General features: G+C 38.2%; 1 protein-coding gene across 1 annotated transcript in view; it reads left to right on the top strand.

Annotated features, from left to right (window-relative positions):
* Window positions 1-21,876, top strand: part of PRTG (protogenin) — a 124,844-nt gene that overhangs the window by 83,966 nt on the left and 19,002 nt on the right. The window contains exons 12-15 of the mRNA XM_064365723.1: window positions 17,704-17,799; window positions 19,139-19,325; window positions 19,913-20,040; window positions 21,247-21,417. Of these exons, the coding sequence (XP_064221793.1) occupies window positions 17,704-17,799; window positions 19,139-19,325; window positions 19,913-20,040; window positions 21,247-21,417 (582 nt within the window). The remainder of the gene's footprint in view (window positions 1-17,703; window positions 17,800-19,138; window positions 19,326-19,912; window positions 20,041-21,246; window positions 21,418-21,876) is intronic.

Raw genomic sequence — 21,876 nt, 5'->3', positions numbered from 1 at the left:
ATAATTACGAATCTTAGTGTTCTAAGGTAAAAGCATTTGGAGTATAGGGGCTGTGTAATAATGGACATTATAGTTTGAGGGTGGGGGCCCGGGTAGGTTTTCCTAAGAATCTGGTACTGAATTTGAGATTTGAAAGATAATAGGAGTTAACTAGGCAAAGGACCCTAGTGGGAGAGTGAAAGAAGGGATGGTGTAAACTGTAGACATAGAATGATCATCAAAGCAGGCTAAATACAGGTACTTACTTCTGTCTAAACAACCTGATTTATTAGTTGGTTTGGATAAGATAGTGTGATCCCATGAGGGTTCTCTAACATCATCCCGACATAGTTTATTCAAATTGTACATATTTTCCTATTCCATGCTGAGATTTTTAGAAGCTTTAAAGACTTGAAATCCCAGCAAATGTGGGTTGCCGTAAGAGGAGGCTCCTTGAATTAGCTGCGATAGCTGAAACTCTAGTTTCCTGATTTATCAGAAAAACTAGAGCAGTTGCCTCAGCCAAGTATTACAGTGGCATCTTAGCTTTCCCAGCATGCCAGATGTTAATAACTTATGAAACCTGTGCACACAGTAGGTGGCACATTTTGCCTGATTATCACAATTGATTCATCTTCCTTGGTAGGTTGTGTAAATACATCTAACTGAGGTCATTATTTCAAATTAATGTATCTCCTATTTCCTTCTAAGAAAGATTTGAAGTGACTCCATACAGAAACACAAAACTTAGGAAAATTAAAAAAAAAAAAAAAACAGATGAGACAAGGCCCAGTATTAGGAATTTAGGGTTAAACACTCTCACACTAAAAGTGAGAATATTAATTAACATACAGCTTTTCTAGGGATAATTGGGCAATACCAAAAACAGGAGGGCACTTATAACATGCATACTCTTTTACCAGGAATTCCATCATAAGAAAATAATAATAAGGACTTAGTGCAGTAATTCTCACCTGTAATCCCAGCACTTTGAGAGGCTAAGGCTGGCAGGTCACGAGGTCAGGAGTTCGAGACCAGCCTGGCCAACACAGTGAAACCCTGTTTCTACTAAAAATACAAAAAATAGCCAGGCATTGTCGCATGTGCCTGTAGTCTCAGCTACTCAGTAGGCTGAGGCAGGAGAATTGCTTGAACCTGGGAGGCAGAGGTTACAGTGAGCCAAGATCGCACCACTGCACTCCAGCTTGGGCAACAGAGCAAGACTTCATGTCAAATAATAATAACGAACATGCACAAACATTTAACCCCAAGAGTGTTTAATATATAGGATCATTTATAATTGGAAAAGCTGGAGAAAAGTAAATATTTGGCTACTGAGGGTTAGTAAATTAAGCTGTGGTACATTCATACAATTTGAATAAATATAGTCCACAGTCATACCACCCTGAATGCTCCTGATGTCGTCTGAATAAATATGGACATTGAAAGGAATGTTTTAGAAGAGAAACGGCAGAAATAGTTCACAGTATATTAAATTTAGAAATCGGGCTATAAAATATATAAATATTGACTATGTGTATGTATGGATAGTAAAGGGAATGAAAAAATAGCAACTTCATGTTCGTAGTGTTTATCTCCATGTGCTGGTATTAAGAACCTTTTATTTTTATGTCTTTTTTTTTTTACTTGTCTGAATTTTATAAATTTTTCATAACAAATGTATTTGATCATAATTTTTTTAAAAGTATTTTTAAATTGAATATACCTAGATGAAGAGATTGGGGTAAAAGGACTGGAAAATCAATGAAACTAGGATTGTATTCTTTCTTGCATGCCATATCCTCTTGTACTATTGCTAGAAATGGCCTATACGTTTATTTATGTACTTCCTTGCAGTCAAAACAAACTACAATTAGACAGTATACTAATTAAGCTACAGTTTAATTATACAAAACAAACTACAGTTAGTATACTAATTAAATTCCCAAGATACATTACTTCCAGAAAAACCATATCTTGCAATGGTTGAAGAGTCTCTATGGATCATGTATTGAAATCATTTTAACTTATGCTTGATAATAATATAATAAGGAAAGAAGATTTCTGTGGTATTTAGGATCATTTTACAAGTGATAAAATTTTGGTTAACCTAAAGATGTTAGTGGATGAAACAAAAAATTTTTCTTAACTTTCACGTTTCTCCATCTGAATGGCCAAGTATGATGATTTTTAGTGGGTTCCCCTTTCTTGAATAGCTACATGTCCACTCTTCTTATAAAATGACCTTTAATTTCAGAAGAAAAATCATGGCAATGGGCCTCAACTCTGACCCCACCAAATAATAGACACTATGTTTAAAGCCTCCAATAACTTTTAAGAAGTAAGGAGACCCGCTTTTAAAAGGCCCATTTTTCTGTGCATGTCTCTGTTCTGAGAAATTAGTGATTGTTTTAATCATAGTAATTCTGTGTCCCAGGTGGGCTCAATTGCATACTTATATGGCCCCATTCTTGGTATTCCCATGCTGTATACATTTTACAAATTGGCATTCTAGTATGATTCATTTGGAATTTAAAAAGAAATCTACATTTGCATACTTTATATTCAAAGTCCCCGATAGTTCTAGAAATCTTACTAGAAGTTTGAAAATATGCTGTCTCCCCTTTTTATTGTTCTTAGTGACAAACAAGTGATCAGTATAAACATTTGTATATAGATAGATGGATATAACTCAGTATAGATAAAAAGAGATAAAACTGGCCATTAAGAAAATTATGCTGCTCTGGGTTAGGAAAGCTTTTGAAGTCATGTCTGTCTTCAACAAGCAACCTAACAGATGATAGATTACAGATTTTTTATTTTCCTTAATAAAATACCCTAAGGTCATAATTTAACCTATGTAGTATTCTTGCCAAAAATGTTTAGCCTGAATCTAATAATGAAACCATCAGATAAGTCCAGATTGTGAGACATTCCACAAAACAGCCCAACTGGAAATGCCATCCTTGGGGAGGACAGGAAAAGAGCAGGAAACAGTTCTCAATGGAGACGTGACGTGGAGTGTGTAACCCTGGATTCTTGTAGGGGAAAGCAGTTACAAAGAACATGATTGGACAGTTTTAGAAATTTAAATATAGACTATATATTAGATAAATGTTGCCGTTGTTTAATTTATTGGGTATAGTAATGATACTGTGTTGGAAAACATCCCTTTTTAGGGGAAAACATCACAGTACTCAGGTGTGATGTGAAGGGTCACGGTCATTCAATAAAAGAAAAGATGTGTATAAGTACACACACACAGACAAATAATAAGAAAGCAAATACATTAAAATGTCTAAAAAATAATTGTAAAGGTTTAAAAATGCCCTGTACTATTGTATTGACCAATTATTAGTCTATAGTGTCTCCAAATTAGAGGTTGGTTTTACAGGACACTTAGTGTGGTTAAAACAACAGCACTTCTGGAGTAATTATTTATAAAAAAAATTCTCTAGGAATGTGGGGTATTTAAAAGTTGTATCATTCAGTATATACTGTAATATAAATTTGCCTCTTAAGAGATTAAGGCACAGAAAATTAGTTTCTTTTTCATACTGTCCAGTTAAAGCCCACTGGAGGAATTAAAGACTGTGGCTGTAGCTGAGTAGATAGTACAAAAATACTGTTAACTGAAATTATTTCCTTAAACAACTAAATAACTCTTTTATTCATGAAATGTTTGTAAACTGATATTTATAATAATATATTTCAGATTGAATCTAAGAAACCTAGATCTGTTGAATGGAGTTTTATTTATCAGAAAATCTTTTTGGTTTGATTCTATATGCTTAAATTGTTTGAGGTTCTCTGTCATATGTATTGAAAACCATTTTAAGATATGTTGAGTACCTTTCAGAACTCCTAAGTATCTTCAGTGTCTTTTAATACCTAAAAAAATTTCAGGTTGAATAGACTGTTTATAGCCAGTTAACACGTTAATAATATGCAGCTGCTTGTATCAAAGAACTCCCAGAATTCTCTTATTTGCTAACATTAAAATCTGTTTCAGAGTGATAGATTTAGTAAAGTTTATATAAGTTGTTGTAACATACTGTTTCTTGTGAGTTATGAAGGAGGCATAAATAAATAAACAATTAAGGTTTTATCACTGTGATTGATGAAGCTGATATTTTACCAGTTTACATTTCCCATTTGAGGAGAAATTTAAGATTGGTTTCAAGCTGTCTATCTGCATTGTCTCATTTTGTAAGCATGCTTTTCACTGCTGAGGGTTGAGATTTGAAGGGATGGTTATCAAACTACAGATGTTTTTGCAATGAAACTGTGCACCTCTGACCAAGTCACTGTGGTTCAGGAGATGATAGATGGTATTTTCATGTTGCTCCACAAAAGGGTCAAAATGGCATGGCAAGCCCACAACAGTGAAACGGAAAAGTATTAGTCCTGGAAGGAAATTTATTTCATAGCTTCAGGGGAAGTTTGGTTGTCATGAATAGGCTCTCTCTGTCAGTCTATAAAAATATTGTTTGTAAGGCAATGATGTATGTGAGACAGACCGTGTATGTGTGTTGGCAGACAGAGCAGCTACTTAAACAAATGCTAACCCAAGTACAGTAGCATGAGTCAAGTGTTCTCCTTTGGATGCTTTTAGGGTAAGGATTGTTTTTGATAGAAATGTCAACATAATCAGAGAAATTTATTTCATTTTCTTAGGTAACAACTTTAAACTTCCTTTGTAAATTTTATACCTTCTTAATTATCCTAGGATATGGCACACACACACCACTGTTCTAACACATTTTTTTGTATTAGAATTATAAGTTTTTTACTTATAATCAACCATCATTCTATTTTACTCACTTTTAAATTATTTGGGTATGTATATGTGGACATAGCCTTATAAGTATGGTTCATATACAACTACTATAAATTCCCTGAAAGTTAAGCCACTGCCCTTTTGAAGTCTTTTCTTTTTCTCTTTCCTAACCAAAGGAGATATCAACCTTCACCAGATTTCCATTAATTGGTAATGCAGTGGGAGAGACTTATCTTACATAATTGGACCAGTGAGGTTTCTTTCTTCCACAGTGATTCACAAAGGGAAAGCCTTCCATTAGAGAAGTACATGGAAGATCAAAAACCATGTTTCTGGAGCCCTCCAATCTCACTTTCATATTAGTTTGTCAGTGTTTGAATGTAAATTAGAATCACTTATAGCAAAGTTCAAGTAGAAATCTTCAACTCAAAATATTTCTTATCTAGACATCCCAAAGTAATACATTTTCAAAAAATAAAAATTTTTAAGAATTCTTGAAAGCCTGATGGACAATTAAAAATGAAATTACATGATCAAAAAAGAAATAAAAGTATCAAAACATTGGTGAGCACAATGTAATTGAGGAAGGAAAGCCTTATGCTTCTGGAATTTACAAAACAATCCCAGTCACTTGGGGGAGGTTTTAAAAATAGAGATTATCTGGCTGGTCACCGTGGCTCATGCTTGTAATCCCAGCATTTTGAGAGGCCGAGGCAGGCAGATCACCTGAGGTCAGGAGTTCCAGACCAGCCTGCCCAACAATGTGAAACCCCGTCTCTACTAAAAACACAAAAATTAGCCGTGTGTGGTGGCACGTGCCTGTAATCCCAGCTACTCAGGAGGCTGAGGCAGGAGAATCGCTTGAACCTGGGAGGCAAAGGTTGCCAAGTAAGCCGAAATCGAGCCATAGCACTCCAGCCTGGGCAGCAAGAGCAAAACTCTGTCTCCGGAAAGAAAAAAAAAAAATAGAGATTATCAATAGGGGATACTTATTTTGATAGGAAACTGATTTTCAAATGTAAAATACAAAGAACTTTCTTCTAAATTATTCTAAACTCAGTAGGAAAGAGGATGTTTTTACTGAGAGTGAGAGGTGTTATTTGTCTTAAGACCCTTCAGGGGTGTGGGGGGCAAAACAAAAGAGTGTGTCATTTTAGGTTTAGACAAATACTCTACTGGTCAGCTTTCGAGAAGGCTATATATAGAATACACAGGGAAAGTTAGAGAAGTGAAGGATTGACCACTCTTATCTGCCATTCTATTTTATACTCAAATATTCTATATATTATCATACAACAAATTTATGACATTTTGGCATAGTCATCATTAAAGAGAACTCCTTTAAATTTATAATGCAGGCAAAATGAAAAACATTTCTGATTAACAATCCCTTTTGGAAATTCAGTTTAAAAATAAAAGGAGAATGAATTTTTGATCTAGGCTTGAAGTTAACATTTTTTGAGCTAAAAATATGTTTTTAAATCAGCATACTAGTACATTTATATAACTTATTATTTAATCATCTTGAATTAGCTTTTTCAATTCTAATAGAAGTTGGACGATATGAGACAAATTCTCTCTTAGAGATCTGCTCCCCTCATCTCAGTGTGATTTCAAGTGGAGAAGCACTGTAGTCTTACAATTGGAAAACTTGGAGGCAGATCATATTGTTCAAATGTGCTTTGTGTTTTTGTTACTGTGCTTACACATAGCTTTTTAACGTAATGTTTCACTCGGCTTCCCTTTCCCACCCATCCCCCTTAGCATTTTTTCCTGCTTCTCTGCTGCTGGGCCAGACTTGAGCTGGCCCCAGATTCTATGTCAGAGGCCATGACCCAGGTGTCAGAGCAGTCTGTACCGCTGGCCTCTTCTCTGAATAATTATATAGGGGGTATTGTGTTAAAGGGACAGACTTGGGGGCAGTGCAGTCACCCTGGCTAGCCAGACCAAGGAGCTCTCCCGTCGGACTGCAGGGGAACAATGGGCCTGAAAAGGCTTGCACAAAACCTTGTTAGCACAAAAGATTAAATTAAAAATGGACATTTGGCCAGACATTAGGTTTCATCCTTCAGACTTTCATCTTTCTTACTTATGCTGATCACTTCCTACCTAAACGTCTTCAGACTTCCCATATGCTGACCTTGTATCCGCATGTTTTCCGATTGCTACCTACCTTTGCATATATATTCTGATTCGATGATTTTTAATGCTTTGAAGCTATCTTAATTGTGAAACTTTGTTGCTAATAAAGTTTTCCAATAGCAGCATTTAAAGTAAACAATTTAAAGTTATACCTAGTCATTTTTCAAATAATGCTTTTTAATTTTCTTTATGCATTTTATTAGGTCACTCCAGCATGCTCCTGTCTGTAAATTGAACAAGTGGCAGAGGGCAATCCTGAAGTAGATGTGATTGCTTTACTTCCTTTAGTCGTAGGAGGATTTTTTCCCCCTACTTGAGGATTTCCATAGACGAATGGGGGAAAAAACTCTCTTAAGTCTTCACCAGAGCTGAATTTTAGAAATAGTGTTGGAGTTGGACTCACTCCTGTGGGGAAAAAGTTTTCTCATGTTCTTGACCTCAGGTTTTCTCTTAATTTTATCTAACCCCTACCTGCTTGCTCTGACCTGGCTCTTTTCAAGGTTTCTGGAGCCTCACAAACAAAAATGAGCTGAGAGCAACAAAGACCTAGTTTTCATGACCCAAATATTATCTCTTATTGTTGGTTCACAGCCCAGTACTTTGTACATAATTGTTTTTTTTTTTACGCATTTTCCAGGAAACAAACCTGTCTGTTGATATTACAACAAAGAGTCCATAAAGTTTGAATTTGATGTCCATCGGTTTTACTGTCTTAGTTCATCTTCAGTCAGGCAGCACTTGGTCTTCATGGTGTTGGGGGGAAGGTATGGTGTACAAACTTCCTACTCAGTGAGCTTGTTAGTTTTTGCCTTGTATCTTAAAGAAGTATAAGAATAAAGCAATGATCAAAAGCCAGCAGGAATGGAATTCTTGAATGTGTTCTCCTTGAAGTAAAAGTAATTTACTACCTAATGTTATATATCTGATTATTCTGCTTTTGTTCTACTGGGTATTTGAGTAGCTTGAATATATGTGTTAATATCTCCCACTTACTCAGGGCCTGTAACCTAGCCTGTTTCAGAGATGACTTAACCAAGAAGTAGTGAGGGGGAAGGGTTTTAATCACAAAGCCACTATATAGGAATGGATGCCATTTTTTAGAATGTAGTCTGTTATACATATGCTTAATATTTTGCTATCTGATTTCTCAAACATTAGTGATACAGGGCCCCTGCTTTATAAAAATAGGCCCAGAAGCACAGACGGAACTGAAGGACAACCCTCTGCCAAGCATGTCCTCTTCCATTTCTGTTGATTGACCTGGGCTGGAAACTTTGACGCTTTCTTTTCTTCTCTTTTTTTTGAGTTTGAGTCTCACTCTGTCACCCAGACTGGAGTGCAATGGTGCGATCACGGCTCACTACGATTTCTGCCTCCTGGGCTCAAGCAACCCTCCCACCTAAGCATACCGAGTAGCCGGGACTACAGGAGTGCACTACCATGACTAGCTAATTTCTGTATTTTTTGTAAAGACAGGGTTTTGCTGTGTTTGCTCAGGCTGGTCTCAAACTCCTGAGCTCAAGCCATCTGCCACTTTGGCCTCCCAAAGTGCTGGGATTACAGGCGTCAGCCACCAAGTTTAGCCACCTGGTACTTTCTTACTCCTTAGTCTCTTCTCTCAACTATTCCATTTAGTCACCTGCCTTTCATGTATATTTAATAAAATTCACAATGCCTGGCTGGGCTCTCAAAGCTCTCTGTGATCTGTCCCCAGCCCCTTTTCTGTGTAACCCTCCCCCATCTTTAGTTTACTGTTGCAAATCTGAACTCCCTGTGACTTCTCTCAGGGAGAATATGCCCCTGTCTCCTCAGCTTTGCTCATACTCTTCCCTTGGCCTAGATCTCTTCTTCCCCATGCTTATTGTAGGGTCAGGTTCTGCTCAAATGTCACCTCCTCTGTGAAGCCTGGCCCACTCTCCAAGTAAGCGGTGATCATTCTCTCTCTTGTGAATGCCCTTGGAGTTCAACACATATCTTTTGCAGCAGTTATTCCTATCATGCATGGTACTTACGTTTATTTTTGTCTTAGCTCCCCTAATAGATTGTTATCTAAACCAGTTTGAAAACGCTGATAAATGTCACCTTTCTCATCATACAGATGAGAAAACTGAACTACACCAGACTGAGCAACTTTCTTAGCCACACGGCTTGGTAATCTGAGATTTATATCCAAATTTCCAAATTTCCAAACCAGCTTTCTCTCCTAAATTTAGTCATTTAGCACTAAAAGACACCTATCAAATACCTGTTATTTTTCTAAATATTTTACTTTACAGCTATAAACTCATCTGATTTCACATTTTATAGATGACAAAACTTGATTCAAACCCAAAACCCAAGTAGTGTGGTTATAGAGTTTGTTGTTTAATTACCTTACCATGCTGCCCTTGTACCTGAGAGGGAATAGGGATTAGGAATCATAGGATGCTAATAGCAATTGTATTATTACTATTTATTTATTTAGGGAGATGGAATCTCACTCTGTCGCCAGGCTGGAGTGCAGTGGCGCGATCTCAGCTCACTGCAACCTCCACCTCCTGGGTTCAAGTGATTCTCCTGCCTCAGCCTCCCAAGTAGCTGGGACTACAGGCGTGTGCCACCACACCCAGCTAATTTTTGTATTTTTAATAGAGACAGGGTTTCATCATGTTGGCCAGGATGGTCTCGATATCTTGACCTTGTGATCCACCTGCCTTGGCCTCCCAAAGTTCTGGGATAACAGGCATGAGCCACCACACCCAGCCAATTTTTTTTTTTTTGAGACTGAGTCTCGCTCTGTCTCCCAGGCTGGAGTACAGTGATGAAGTCTCTGCTCACTTCAACCTCCGCCTCCCAGGTTCAAGCAATTCTGTGTCTCAGTCACCCAAGTAGCTGGGATTACAGGCGCTCACCAACTCATTTGGCTAAGTTTTGCATCTTTTGTAGAAACAGGGTTTCGCTATGTTGGCCAGGCTGGTCTCTAACTCCTGGCCTCAAGTGATCCACCTGCCTTGGCCCCCTAAAGTGCTGGGATTGCAGGTGTAAGCCTCCGTACCCAGCCACTGTTGATATTTTTATTAGCATATTGTTGTTGTTATACTCAAGCCCTCTTTTAAAGCACCCGACAGCTTCCTGAGATGGTTGCTGTTATCACTGTCATACTCATTTTACAGGTGATTGTAACCAGCGTACAGAGAGAAAAAGTAACTTCCCCAAGTTTCATAGTAAAGGCTAAGCTAGTGTTGGAATTCCAGTCAGCCTGAGTTTAATATCCCAGCTCTTAACAACTCTGCAGGCCGTCTCTTAGCTTCTTAGTAGCACTGAGTCATTAGGAAAGTTGTCTTCTATTTGGCTTAGCATCCGTTGTAGAAGATTTGGAAGCAAAACAGATACAGAGGTTTTTGAAGTTTATATGAAATATTTATTGGTATAGCAAATACTTACCCAAGATAGCCCTTCCTTTTTACTGCTGTTTCATCAGGACCTTCATTTGGTGAAACTTAAGCAATTATCCTGCATAACTATTTTGATTTGCTCATTCGTCAGATATTCAGATACCAGATTTCAGCTGGTATCTGAATGTCTCCCACCTATTTAATGCCTAGGTGAATGGGTCATCTCTCTCCTAACAGGCACACAGATGCCATCTAGTGATGGAGAACAGAAATGCAAGTTTTTCAAGTAAAATGCTGGACGAAGGCTTGGGGTTTTTTGTTGTGTGGTGTTTAGAAACGTTTCATTGTAGGCTACTTAAGGCGTTGCACAGAGATACTGTTAATGCACTATTATTGCTAAATCATATGCAGTTATAATGGAATTAAGCAGGTTGTTGACAAGTACAACTTTAAAACAATTTGGCATTAGAGAGTCTCATTTTATAATTTTGTCTTGTTCCTAGCCTGGTCATTGAGGGTAAGAACATTGAATTGTAAAAATGGGATATAATTATTAATAACAGATTGAATTAATTTTTGTGTCTGTATGCTTGCTGTTTCTAATATTTGTCCTCAAACTTCCAGATTTTTCTTTAATGAAATGATTTACTGTTCTTCCACTAGGAAAGAAATTTATTAAGTTGTTTTCCAAAGTATTTATCGTCATTAGGGCTGTTTCTTTGTTGGCAGATGAGAGATTATTAGATTAGATATGGGTGAAGGTAGATACACCACTGAGAGGAATATGTACCGTGTGACATGGTTGCCAAAACAGCAGCAAGCATTATTAGTGGCCACACACAAAACACAGTTGTTTCAATAGTATATACAAGCCAGACACACAATTGGGAACCTTTGCCTGCCTGCTCTATACATCAGAGATTATTAGGGAGGACAGAGAGTGGCTAAACTCAGCTTCAGGATTTGCCAATTGCTAATCTGCAGATATTCTGTTCTCTGGATCTTGTTTATAGGAATGGACAGAGATCTTTGATACTCATAAGCTCTCACAAAGTTGATTCCAAAATATGTTAAGTTTGCCATATTTTTGATACCACCTTTTCTCCCAGGCACCTTTACTCACAGAACAACAACAATGTAGTGTTTTGTGTTTACTAATTATAGGAACTCTACAAAGTACTTTATAGGCATGATTTCATTTAATATTCTTAAAATCCCTATCAGAGAGATGCTGTTACATTTCCATCTTCCAAATCAAATAAACGAGTCTTAAAAAAGTAAGAAACTTGCCCGAGTCTGTACAACTATTAGGGTAAATAGTACTTAGAATATTCATTTTTCAGCCTGTTTTCTTTGGTTAATTGAAATTAAAAGGAAGGGTTGTATCTTTCTAGCCCTTGAGTCTCTCATGCAGTACCTGATTTTTTGTAGGCTCTTGATAAATGTTTACTGATACCTGTGAACTCTTCCTTAGCTAGCCAGACTTCTGGTTCTGACTCTTCCTTTTTTATTTGAGGCAAGAATTTCACTCTTGTCACCCAGGCTGGAGTGCAGTAGCGCAATCTCAGCTCACTGCAACCATTGCCTTCCAGGTTTGAGCTATTCTCCTGCCTCAGCCTCCCAAGTAGCTGGGATTGCAGTCACCTACCACCATGCCTAGCTGTTCGTTGTATTTTTGGTAGATGGGGTTTTGCCAGATTGGCCAAGCTGGTCTTGAACTCCTGACCACAAATGATCCACCCGTCTTGGCCTCCCAAGTGCTGTGATTATAGGTGTGAGCCACCTTGCCCAGCCTGACTCTTTTTTTATGTGACTATTAATCCAAGTAGAAGAGCTGGTGATGAGAATGAATCATGTCGGAAAGTTGTGACCAGTCCTAGAATCAGCAGGGAAAATGTGGAGAGTACAACCATAGCAATGTGTCAGGAAGATGATCATTTTGGGGCCAAAGGGTGACTCCCTAATAAAAGAAAAGTACGTTTGGCTAGGGACAAAATGTAAATGTAAGCTGACAGTCCAGAGCTGCACTGTTATGAATCAAAACGTTTAGGGTCAAATTTGTGTTAGCATAATTTGAGCTTTCTTTCCTAACTCTTCGTCTTTATATATTGCTAAATCTTTTTAGCAAGTTTCGTCTTAAATTAAAATATTACGTATTTGAGCCATCACCCTGGGACCATTAAGAATTGAGGAGTGGGGCTGGGTGCAGTGGCTCAAGCCTGTAATCTCAGCACTTTGGGAGGCCGAGGTGAGCAGATCACAAGGTCAGGAAATTGAGACCATCGCGGCCAACATGGTGAAACCCTGTCCCTACTAAAATACAAAAAAAAAAAATTACTTGGGAGTGGTGGCATGCGCCTGTAGTCCCAACTACTTGCTTGAACCCAGGAGGCGGAGGTTGCAGTGAGCCAGGATCATGCCACTATACTCCAGCCTGGCAACAGAGCGAGACTCCATCTCAAAAAAAAAAAAAAAAAGGAGTGATTTTTTTTTTCTTTTTTTTTTGCCCCTTGTGTTGAGTTTTGAAGAAACTAGAACAAGCTTCTCCCTGTCTTCCCTTTCTCCTCCTTCTTTTGCTGGACTTTGAGGAGGCCCACACTGTTCCTTGTGGCTGTTCTTCCTAACTCTGTTGTTTTCCCCGCAAAACCACATAGCCTAAGTCTGCTGAGTCTTATGTAACCAAGTACCACATACGTGGCAGTGCTTAACACAAGAAGAGCTGTAACAGGCCTTGGGACTGGTTCCCTGTGGCATTTCACAGTGTTGGCACTGGTCTCTGCTTTGTCCCTTAGGCGTAGGAGGGTCTTTGCAGAACTATGAGATTTTAGGACTTGACTTTTGCTACTTATGCTGAGGTTCATTCTTTGTGTATTTCACATATTGGTCCTAAACTCTGTTTTTGACCCTGTATCCTTAATTCTGTAGCTGTTCTCTTTTCTTTTTTAGCTGATCATTCTTACTGCCTGGTAATGCTCATCTTAACACTATTTGAGGGCTCTGGTCTCTGCTTTCACTCTTAAGTTTACAAACATGAAGTCAAATTTCTGACAAATTAATAAACAGGAATGAACCAGGGTATTCCAGGGTCTCTGGAATAACAAACCAAAATAATATCATGACTAGATTTTGAGATTGGAGGCAAATTTTTTTACAGCTAAAGAGGAGCGTGTGGTAAATCCATGTTATCCACTGCTCAGCTTTGTCCCTAACTGGTACTTTTTAGTTTTAAAAATGGTTCAGAGGATGTAAAAAGTAGATCACTTATGAAAAATATAAGTGGGGTTTCTCATTCTTTTAAATTATTTTTTCCATATAGTATGGGACACATAAGCTGTTTCTGTCTGACCAAGAAAAAAGTTTAATTCTGAGTTTAAAATTTAGTATAAGAAGTTTATTTTTAAAAAAGAAAGAGGGGAAAAGTTGAAGAATCCATTTTAGGGCTAACAAATGGAACCATTCTGGAGATGTATTCATGCAGTGTTGATTGAAATTGTTTGCACGGTAGAAAAAAGATTAATCTCTCCACCTGTATTCATAACCCTCATCAAAATGAGCTTTCTCTGAGAAATAGCTGTATTCATGTTTGGCCCCCTGTGGAGAACATGAGCTACTTTTAGGGCAAATCTCTCCTATCCTTCCTTTTCTGTATCTCCTGTATTCTTGCACAATACCTTTATATTCTGGAGGCTTTCTTAAAGACACTCTTCTAATTGAGTAGAGACAGAATAAAGAAGTATTTTTCAGCTGGGCGTGTTGGCTCAGTCCTGTAATCTCAGCACTTTGTGAGGCCAAGGTGGGTGGATTGCTTGAGGCTAGAAGTTTAAGACTAGCCTGGCCAACATGACAAAACCCCAACTCTAATAAAAATACGAAAATTGGCCAGGCGTGGTGGCATGTGCCTGCAATCCCATCTGCTTGGGAGGCTTAGGCAATGAGAATTGCTTGAACCGGGAGGCGGAGATCATGCCACTGCACTCCAGCCATATCAAAAACAAAGAGTAATATATATCATACATACATATTTTTCCAAAGTTGCACTATTAATTTATAAAGAACTAGAATGCAAAGATCCAATTGAATTTTGAATTCATTTTTTACCCATTCAGAGGTCTTTTTTTTTTTTTTTTGAGATGGAGTTTCACTTTTGTTGCCCAGGCTGGAGTGCAATGGCGTGATCTTGGCCTACTGCAACCTCCGCCTCCCGGGTTCAAGCAGTTCTCCTGTCTCAGCCTCCGTGCGTAGCTGGGATTATAGGCATGTACTACCACACCCAGTTAATTTTGTATTTTTAGTAGAGTCAGCGTTTCTCCATGTTGGTTTCTCCATGATCCCAACCTAAGGTGATCCTCCCACCTTGACTTCCCAAAGTACTGGGATTACAGGCCTGAGCCACTGCACCTGGCCCAGAGGTCTTATTTGTGATACTGAACTCAAGGTTCATTTGACTAATGTGTTCAGCAATACATTAGAAGGAAAAAAGAAGACAAGATTCTAATTAAATAGCCATTAATCTCAACCAGAACCTCTTGGATATTAAAATTTCAGTGCTTTGTGTTCTAAATCACTTGAAAAGTGTGTCTGTGTTCTCTGATAATTGTTTTATAAAATGTTTTTAAAAATCTCTTTTAAAACTCATTATAAGAAGCTGGGCATGGTGGCTTACATCTATAGTCCCAGCACTTTGGGAGGCAGAAATGAGAGGATTGCTTAAACACAGGAGTTTGAGACCAGCCTGGGTAACATGAGAAAACGCTATATCCAAAGAAAATACAAAAATTAGCCAGGTGTGGTGTTGTGTGCCTGTAGTCCCAACTACTTGGGGGACTGAGGTAGGAGGATCACCCAAGCCCAGAGAGGAGAGGTCAAAGCTGCAGTGAGCCATGAACGCACCACTGTACTCCAGCCTGGGCAGCAGAGTGAGACCCAGTCTCCAAAAAAAAAAATATTATAAGCAGACAAACAGAGGCACATGTGTTTGTGTAAATTTAGAGGCCTTGGGCAGATTGCTTGAGCACAGGAGTTGGAGACCAGCCTGGGCAATATGGTGAGACCTCAAGTCCACAAAAAATAAAAAAATTAGCCAGGTGTGGTGGTGTGTGCCTGTAGTCTCATATACTTGGGAGGCTGAGGTGGGAGGATCATCTGAGCTCAGGAGGTTGAGGATCCAGTGAGCTGTAATCTTACCATTGCAGTCCCACCTGGGCAACAGATTGAGACCTTTTCTCAAAAAACAAACCAAAGAAACCTCTGTATCACAGCTTACACATAAAATGGGCGTAACATCTACCTTATGGTGTTTTCTGATAGTCAAATAAGATGATATATCCAAAAGACATTTTGTATAGTATAGTCAAATGCTAGATTAGTCTTCCTACCTTTCCATCTAGAAAGGTTAGAAGTTTTCCAAGTCACAGAAAATTTTCATCTTGTGGTTTTTTTGAAAAAAACAAATGGAAATGAAAATATTATATTTTAGAACATCCTTTCAATGAATTTTAACATTAAGTATTAGAAAATATCAGTTTCTAAAATATTTATATAAACATATTACTTTGGAGAGTTTCATAAACTTATATTTTATTTTGGGATTTTATTTACTTAGTTTATTTTAGAGATGGAGCCTTGCCCTGTTGCCCAGGCTGAAGTGCAGTAGCGCAATCATAACTCACCGCAGCCTCTAACTCCGGGCTCAGTTGGTCCCCCTGCTTCAACCTCCTGAGCATCTGGGACTGTGGCATGTACCACCACACCAAGCTAATTTTTATTTTATTTTTTATAAAGATGGGATCTTGCTGTATTGCTCAGGTTAGTCTTAAACTCCTGGCCTCGACTTCCCAAAGTGCTGGGGTTACAGGTGTGAGTTACTGCTCCCAGCCTCTGTTTTCAGCTATTTATATGTTTGGATTCTCTCTAGAATTATTTTTAACCTTTAATTTCACATCATTTTCCACATTGGTTATATCTATTAAGGATTATTGTTTTCCCTTATGAAATGTTGAATTTATTTGTGTTTTTGTTTTATTTAGAGAAGTATAATAGAGAAATATATTATTTTTGATAAATTATTGGTAGATAGACACAGTGGCAGTGTCATACGAAGGCGGATTGCTGAGTCATTGAGCCAACCTCAGCACTCCAGATGCGTGTGTAAGTGAAAGCCGTGGCAGTTTGTTTTACTGTGGCTCACACTTCTTTCTTCTCCTCCTCCATAAGTTACAGGCTCACTACTACTTGGACGCTATGGTGGCTTTATATCCTCTGTGCTACATAGCATAGTATCTTTTTTTTTAAACAGAGTCTGACTCTGTTGCCCAGTTGTATCCTTTTTTTGTTTTTGAGATAGAGTTTCACTCTGTCACCCAGGCTGGAGTGCAGTGGCACGATCTTGGCTCACCATAGCCTCTGCCTCCTGGGTTCAAGTGATTCTCCTGTCTTAGCCTCCTCAATTAGATGGGATTACAGGCATGTGCCACCACACCCAGCTAATTTTTGTATATTTAGTGGAGACGGGGTTTCACCATGTTGGCGAGGCTGGTCTCGAACTCCTGACCTCAGATAATCCACCTGCCTCAGCCTCCCAAAGTGCTGGGATTGCAGGCCTGAGTCACCGTGCTTGACCTGAGTTGTGTCTTTTTGCCCTGAGCAAGTATTCTGTATTTAAATGTCATCATAAACAGTTAACTTAAATGTATTTTTATAATTAAACATCTTATTTCTAAAATTATGTAAGTTAAAATGTGTAGCTATTTTCTCAAAGCCCTGAAAAATTTTGTTGTAATGTGCATTGGGATGGACTTTAGTTTTAGTTTTGTGCTAGTTCACAAACACCAGTAGAGGGAGCTCCAACTGATCTTTCTTGGTGAAGTTCACACTTGAGGATGTAGTTTTGTAGAAAGGGCACACATTTAAATTTAAAACTTAAACAAAACATGGTTATATAAATTTTCAAAGGTACTAAAGGATGACAATTGTAATTTTCTTTAACTTTATGGAATAAAACAACTGCACTTTGATTTCCATAGTTTGAAGTAAACTGCTCTCAAATATAACTAACTTCTACATAGTATAACCTCTTGCAAATGATCTATCAAGCCATCCAAGGCTTTTAAAATCAAGAATCTATCTGGCCAGTTAAGGAAGAGGAGGAGGAAGAGGAGAGAAAGGAGAAGGAGTGGTTTTTGTAGTGTTATTGTTTGAAATTAGATTAAGTAAGGTAAAATTGTTAATTATTGGTAGTCATAATAGCAGTGTCGTACGAAGGTGGATTGCTGAGTTACTGAGCAGTACAAGGAAAGAAAAATTTTGTATTACTGAGAACTTTTATGCATGCAGAAGGTTTTTCAACCAAAATCTATAAAGGCTCCATTCAGCACCTTTGCTCAGATCTGGAGACCTTGTCCTAATTATTGTCTATTGGTTACATTATAGACCCCAGAAGAAAATATCATGTGAGGCTCCTGGCTTACAACAACATAGAAGATGGCTATCAGGCAGATCAGACCGTCAGCACTCCAGGATGCGTGTGTAAGTGAAAGCTGTGGCAGTTTGTTTTACAACGGCTCACACTGTTCTTCCTCTTCCTCCTCCTTTAAGTTACAGTCTCACTACTACTTGGAAGCCATGGTGGCTTAATTACTTTATATCGTCTGTACTGCATAGCATAGTGTCTTTTGAGACAGAGTCTGACTCTGTCACCCAGGCTGGAGTGCAGTGGCCCAGTCTTGGCTCACAGCAACCTCTGCCTCCCAGGTTCAAGCGATTCTCCTGCCTCAGCCTCCCAAGTAGCTGGGACTACAGGCATGCGCCACCACGCTCATTTTTTTTTTTGCAAATTTAGTAGAGAGTGGGTTTCACCATGTTGGCCAGGCTGGTCTCAAACTCTTGGCCTCAAGTGATCCACCCGCCTCGGCTTCCCAAAGTGCTGGGATTATAGGTGTGAGCCACCATGCCCAGCGGAAGTATCTTAAACAAACAGGTGCTCAGTAAATTCTTAAGTGAGTTATATCGAATTATTAGTCCTATTTTCATTTTGCATGCAGAAGACAATAAGACATTTAACTGAGGAAAATAACTACTGAATAGCTACATACTGAATTTTTTAAAAATCTGCTTTTACCTCTAGGCTAATTGTTTCTCTCCAATTGCTGTTCACTTGTACTGCTCCTAAGAAGGATGTTCTAGTCTTAAGTCTCCCACTGGTTTTCTCAGTGTCTTTGGCTAGTAGCCTGACTTCTCTGTGCTTCTGCTTTCCAGTCTCTTAAGTATCAGTAATATAGTCATGCACAGCAGAATGACATTTCCGTCAACAGTGGACCACATATGTGACCATATGTCCCATAAGATTATAATGGAGGTGAAAACATTCCTATCACCTATGACATTGCTGTTATCTCATAGAACAATCTGTTACTGTTTTTCTGTTTGAATATGTTTGGACATGTTTGGACACACAAATACCATTGTGTTACAGTTGCCTACAGTATTTAGTACAGTAGCATGCTATACAGTTTTGTAGCCTATGGGTAATGGTCTATACCGTAAAGCCAAGGTATGCCATAGGCTATATCATTTAGGTTTATGTAAGTGCACTCTGTGATGTTCACACAATGGTGACATCACTTAATGACACGTTTCTTAGAATGTATCCCTGTTGTTAAGTGATGCATGACTGTTTTTGACTCCCTGTTCATCTCATGGAAGAGTTTTTTAGGTTTGGATGATATATCTCTAGATCACTATGAATCTCTGGTAGAAGAAGACCTAAAATCATCTTACAGACTGGGATATTATTATTTTGCCATTTTAGCACTTTCTATGCTAAATGTTATGTTGTATTGTAAATTAACATTGTTTTTCTCAATAGCTGTTCGTGATCGCATGGTCCCTCCTCCACCACCACCCCACAATCTCTATGCAAAGGCTAACACCTCATCTTCCATCTTCCTGCACTGGAGGAGGCCTGCATTCACCACTGCACAAATCATTAACTACACCGTCCGCTGTAATCCTGTTGGCCTGCAGAATGCTTCTTTGGTTCTGTACCTTCAAACGTATGTAGCTCCTATTAATGGTTACCTTCTTTGCTTACCTCCCCACACCCTACCTGCAACTCATAGTTTTTACATTCTTGGGTCCAGCTTGATCTTCACCTGTAAGCATTTGTTTCAGAACTTAAGTTACTTATAAAGTGGCTGGGAGTTTTGCATCCTTACCATTTTCTAAAAACCATACTTTTTGACATTAATTTATTTAGGTGATTTTTAAATTTTCCTTGCCTCATGCAGTAAGATTAGACAAGAAGTTATTATTACTCTCAAGTGACTAAACTTAGCATGTTTAAAGAAAGAAGACTGTTTTCATGCTGGCAGTCAAAAAGTAGGGACTGTTGTCATTCTGTTTCTTGGTTAGAGTTAGAAAGATGCCCATCAATATGCTACCGCGTGCCTCTAGTCCCAGCTATTTGGGAGGCTGAGGCAGGAGAATTGCTTGAAACCGGAAAACGGAAGTTGCAGTGAGCTGGGATCGCGCCACTACACTCCAGCCTGGTGATAGAGTGAGAGTCTGTCTCAAAAAAAAAAAAAAGAAAAAAGAAACAATATGCTACCAGCATTAACAACTTCATCACTCATTATTATAGATCAGAAACTCACATGTTGATTCAAGGTCTAGAACCAAACACCAAATATGAATTTGCTGTTCGATTACATGTGGATCAGCTTTCCAGTCCCTGGAGCCCTGTAGTCTACCGTTCTACTCTTCTAGAAGGTAAAGAAAACAGCTCCCTATAGATTTTATCTTTTAAACAAAATTAAGGAAATGTTTTAAAAATATGTATTTACTCTGAGTAGGTTATTACCTTAGTTGCCACCTACCAGTTGATTTATATATTTGTTTTGTTTTGTTTCTTTTTTTTAGCATTTGAAATTTCTTTTTCCTTATTATAATTAAATTTTTTCTTCTCATTGTGTGTATTGTACAAGCAGTGTTCTTTTAGAGACCTAAAAAAAAAAATCAGGTGTGTTCTTCAAATCTGCAGCCAAATAATTTCAAATGGCAGTAAGTGAATAATATGTTTGTTAATGATCTTAGGAGCCAACATTATAATGAAGTTATTTCTGTATGAATGGCAGCTTGATGGTGTGCACAGTGCAACGTATATATTGGATTGAGCACCAATTCTGTAGCTTACCTATGACTCTATCTAAGATGTTTTATGTCCCTAGACCTACATTTTCTTATCTCTAGAATGAGGATGAAGGACTAGATAATCTATTATGTAGGCATCATTTCTACTCTATTTTAATTATACAGAGAGAAAGTAAGGGACATTTATGACAGTGAACATAGGACTTTGTTGCTGTGGTTTTGGCAAGTTCCCATTTGAGATGTGTTAAAAACCAACTCTTCACACTTTTAGCTCATATTAAACGTGGAGTCAACTTAAATTCCAAGATTTTAGTGTTTTTCACAGATGTATTATTAGATTTAAGTCTGCCCTATAAGTTCACTGATTCACAGCTTTTCTAGGAATAACTAAATGTTTTAATCTCAGAAGCGTTCTCTTCACTGGTCTCCTATATCAGGTTAAGTTGATGTTCTATACATGTTAGTAAGAACTATCAGCACTAACGGGGTGAAACTCAGTATCTAATGGACAGGTTCTGTTGGTGGAAGTAAACATTTCTAGTTAGCAGTTTATCAAAACGTTTCAAGAACTTTAAAAATGCTCTTTAACTTAGATTCTCCATCTAGGAATCTACTATCTTCTTTATGTTTTTTAATGTTTAAATATTATGAAAATAAAAGAAGAAAAATAGTACTTTATTATTCTCACTAATGATCTTTGAAAGCCGTGATTTCTTATGGTGGTTTCTAATGTTTTGAACTTTTTTCTAAGCCTATCAGCCAGGTATTTGAGTGTTTATGAACCATTTTGTTCTACTCATACAATTTGTTGTTGTGTGTGCACAGCACCAGCAGGCCCACCAGTTGGAGTAAAAGTGACATTAATAGAGGATGACACCGCCCTGGTTTCTTGGAAACCCCCTGATGGCCCAGAGACAGTTGTGACTCACTATACTATCTTGTATGCATCCAGGAAGGCCTGGATTGCAGGAGAGTGGCAGGTCCTACACCGTGAAGGTAAATATGATTATAAATTGCCATGAAGGGTGAAAAGTAAGATTATGAATGTTAAAGAAATGAAAGGGATATCTAGAGTTTATTTTGAATTTACATTTTTATGTATGAAGTAATAATTTATTAAAGATTTTGGCTTTGTTCCAAGAGCCTTGGGAAGCCATCCACCAATTTTTAAGAACGATTTGTGTTTTGAAAAGGTTACTGTTACTCTTGTTAATAGAAGAGGTTTGGCCAGGCGCAGTGGCTCACGTCTGTAATCCTAGCACTTTGAGAGGCCAAGGAGGGTGGATCACCTGAGGTCAGGAGTTCGAGACCAGCCTGCTAATGTGGCAAAACCCCATCTTTATTAAAAATACAAAAATTACTTGGGCGTGGTGGCAGGCGCTTGTAATCCCAGCTACTTGGGAGGCTGAGACAGGAGAATGGCTTGAACCCAGGAGGCAGAGTTGCAGTGAGCCG

This window comes from Aotus nancymaae, unplaced genomic scaffold, assembly GCF_030222135.1.
Source record: "Aotus nancymaae isolate 86718 unplaced genomic scaffold, 86718_ANA_hifiasm-v0.15.2.pri h1tg000062l, whole genome shotgun sequence".
Taxonomy (NCBI): domain Eukaryota; kingdom Metazoa; phylum Chordata; class Mammalia; order Primates; family Aotidae; genus Aotus; species Aotus nancymaae.
This window is presented reverse-complemented; position numbering and strand designations above follow the sequence as displayed.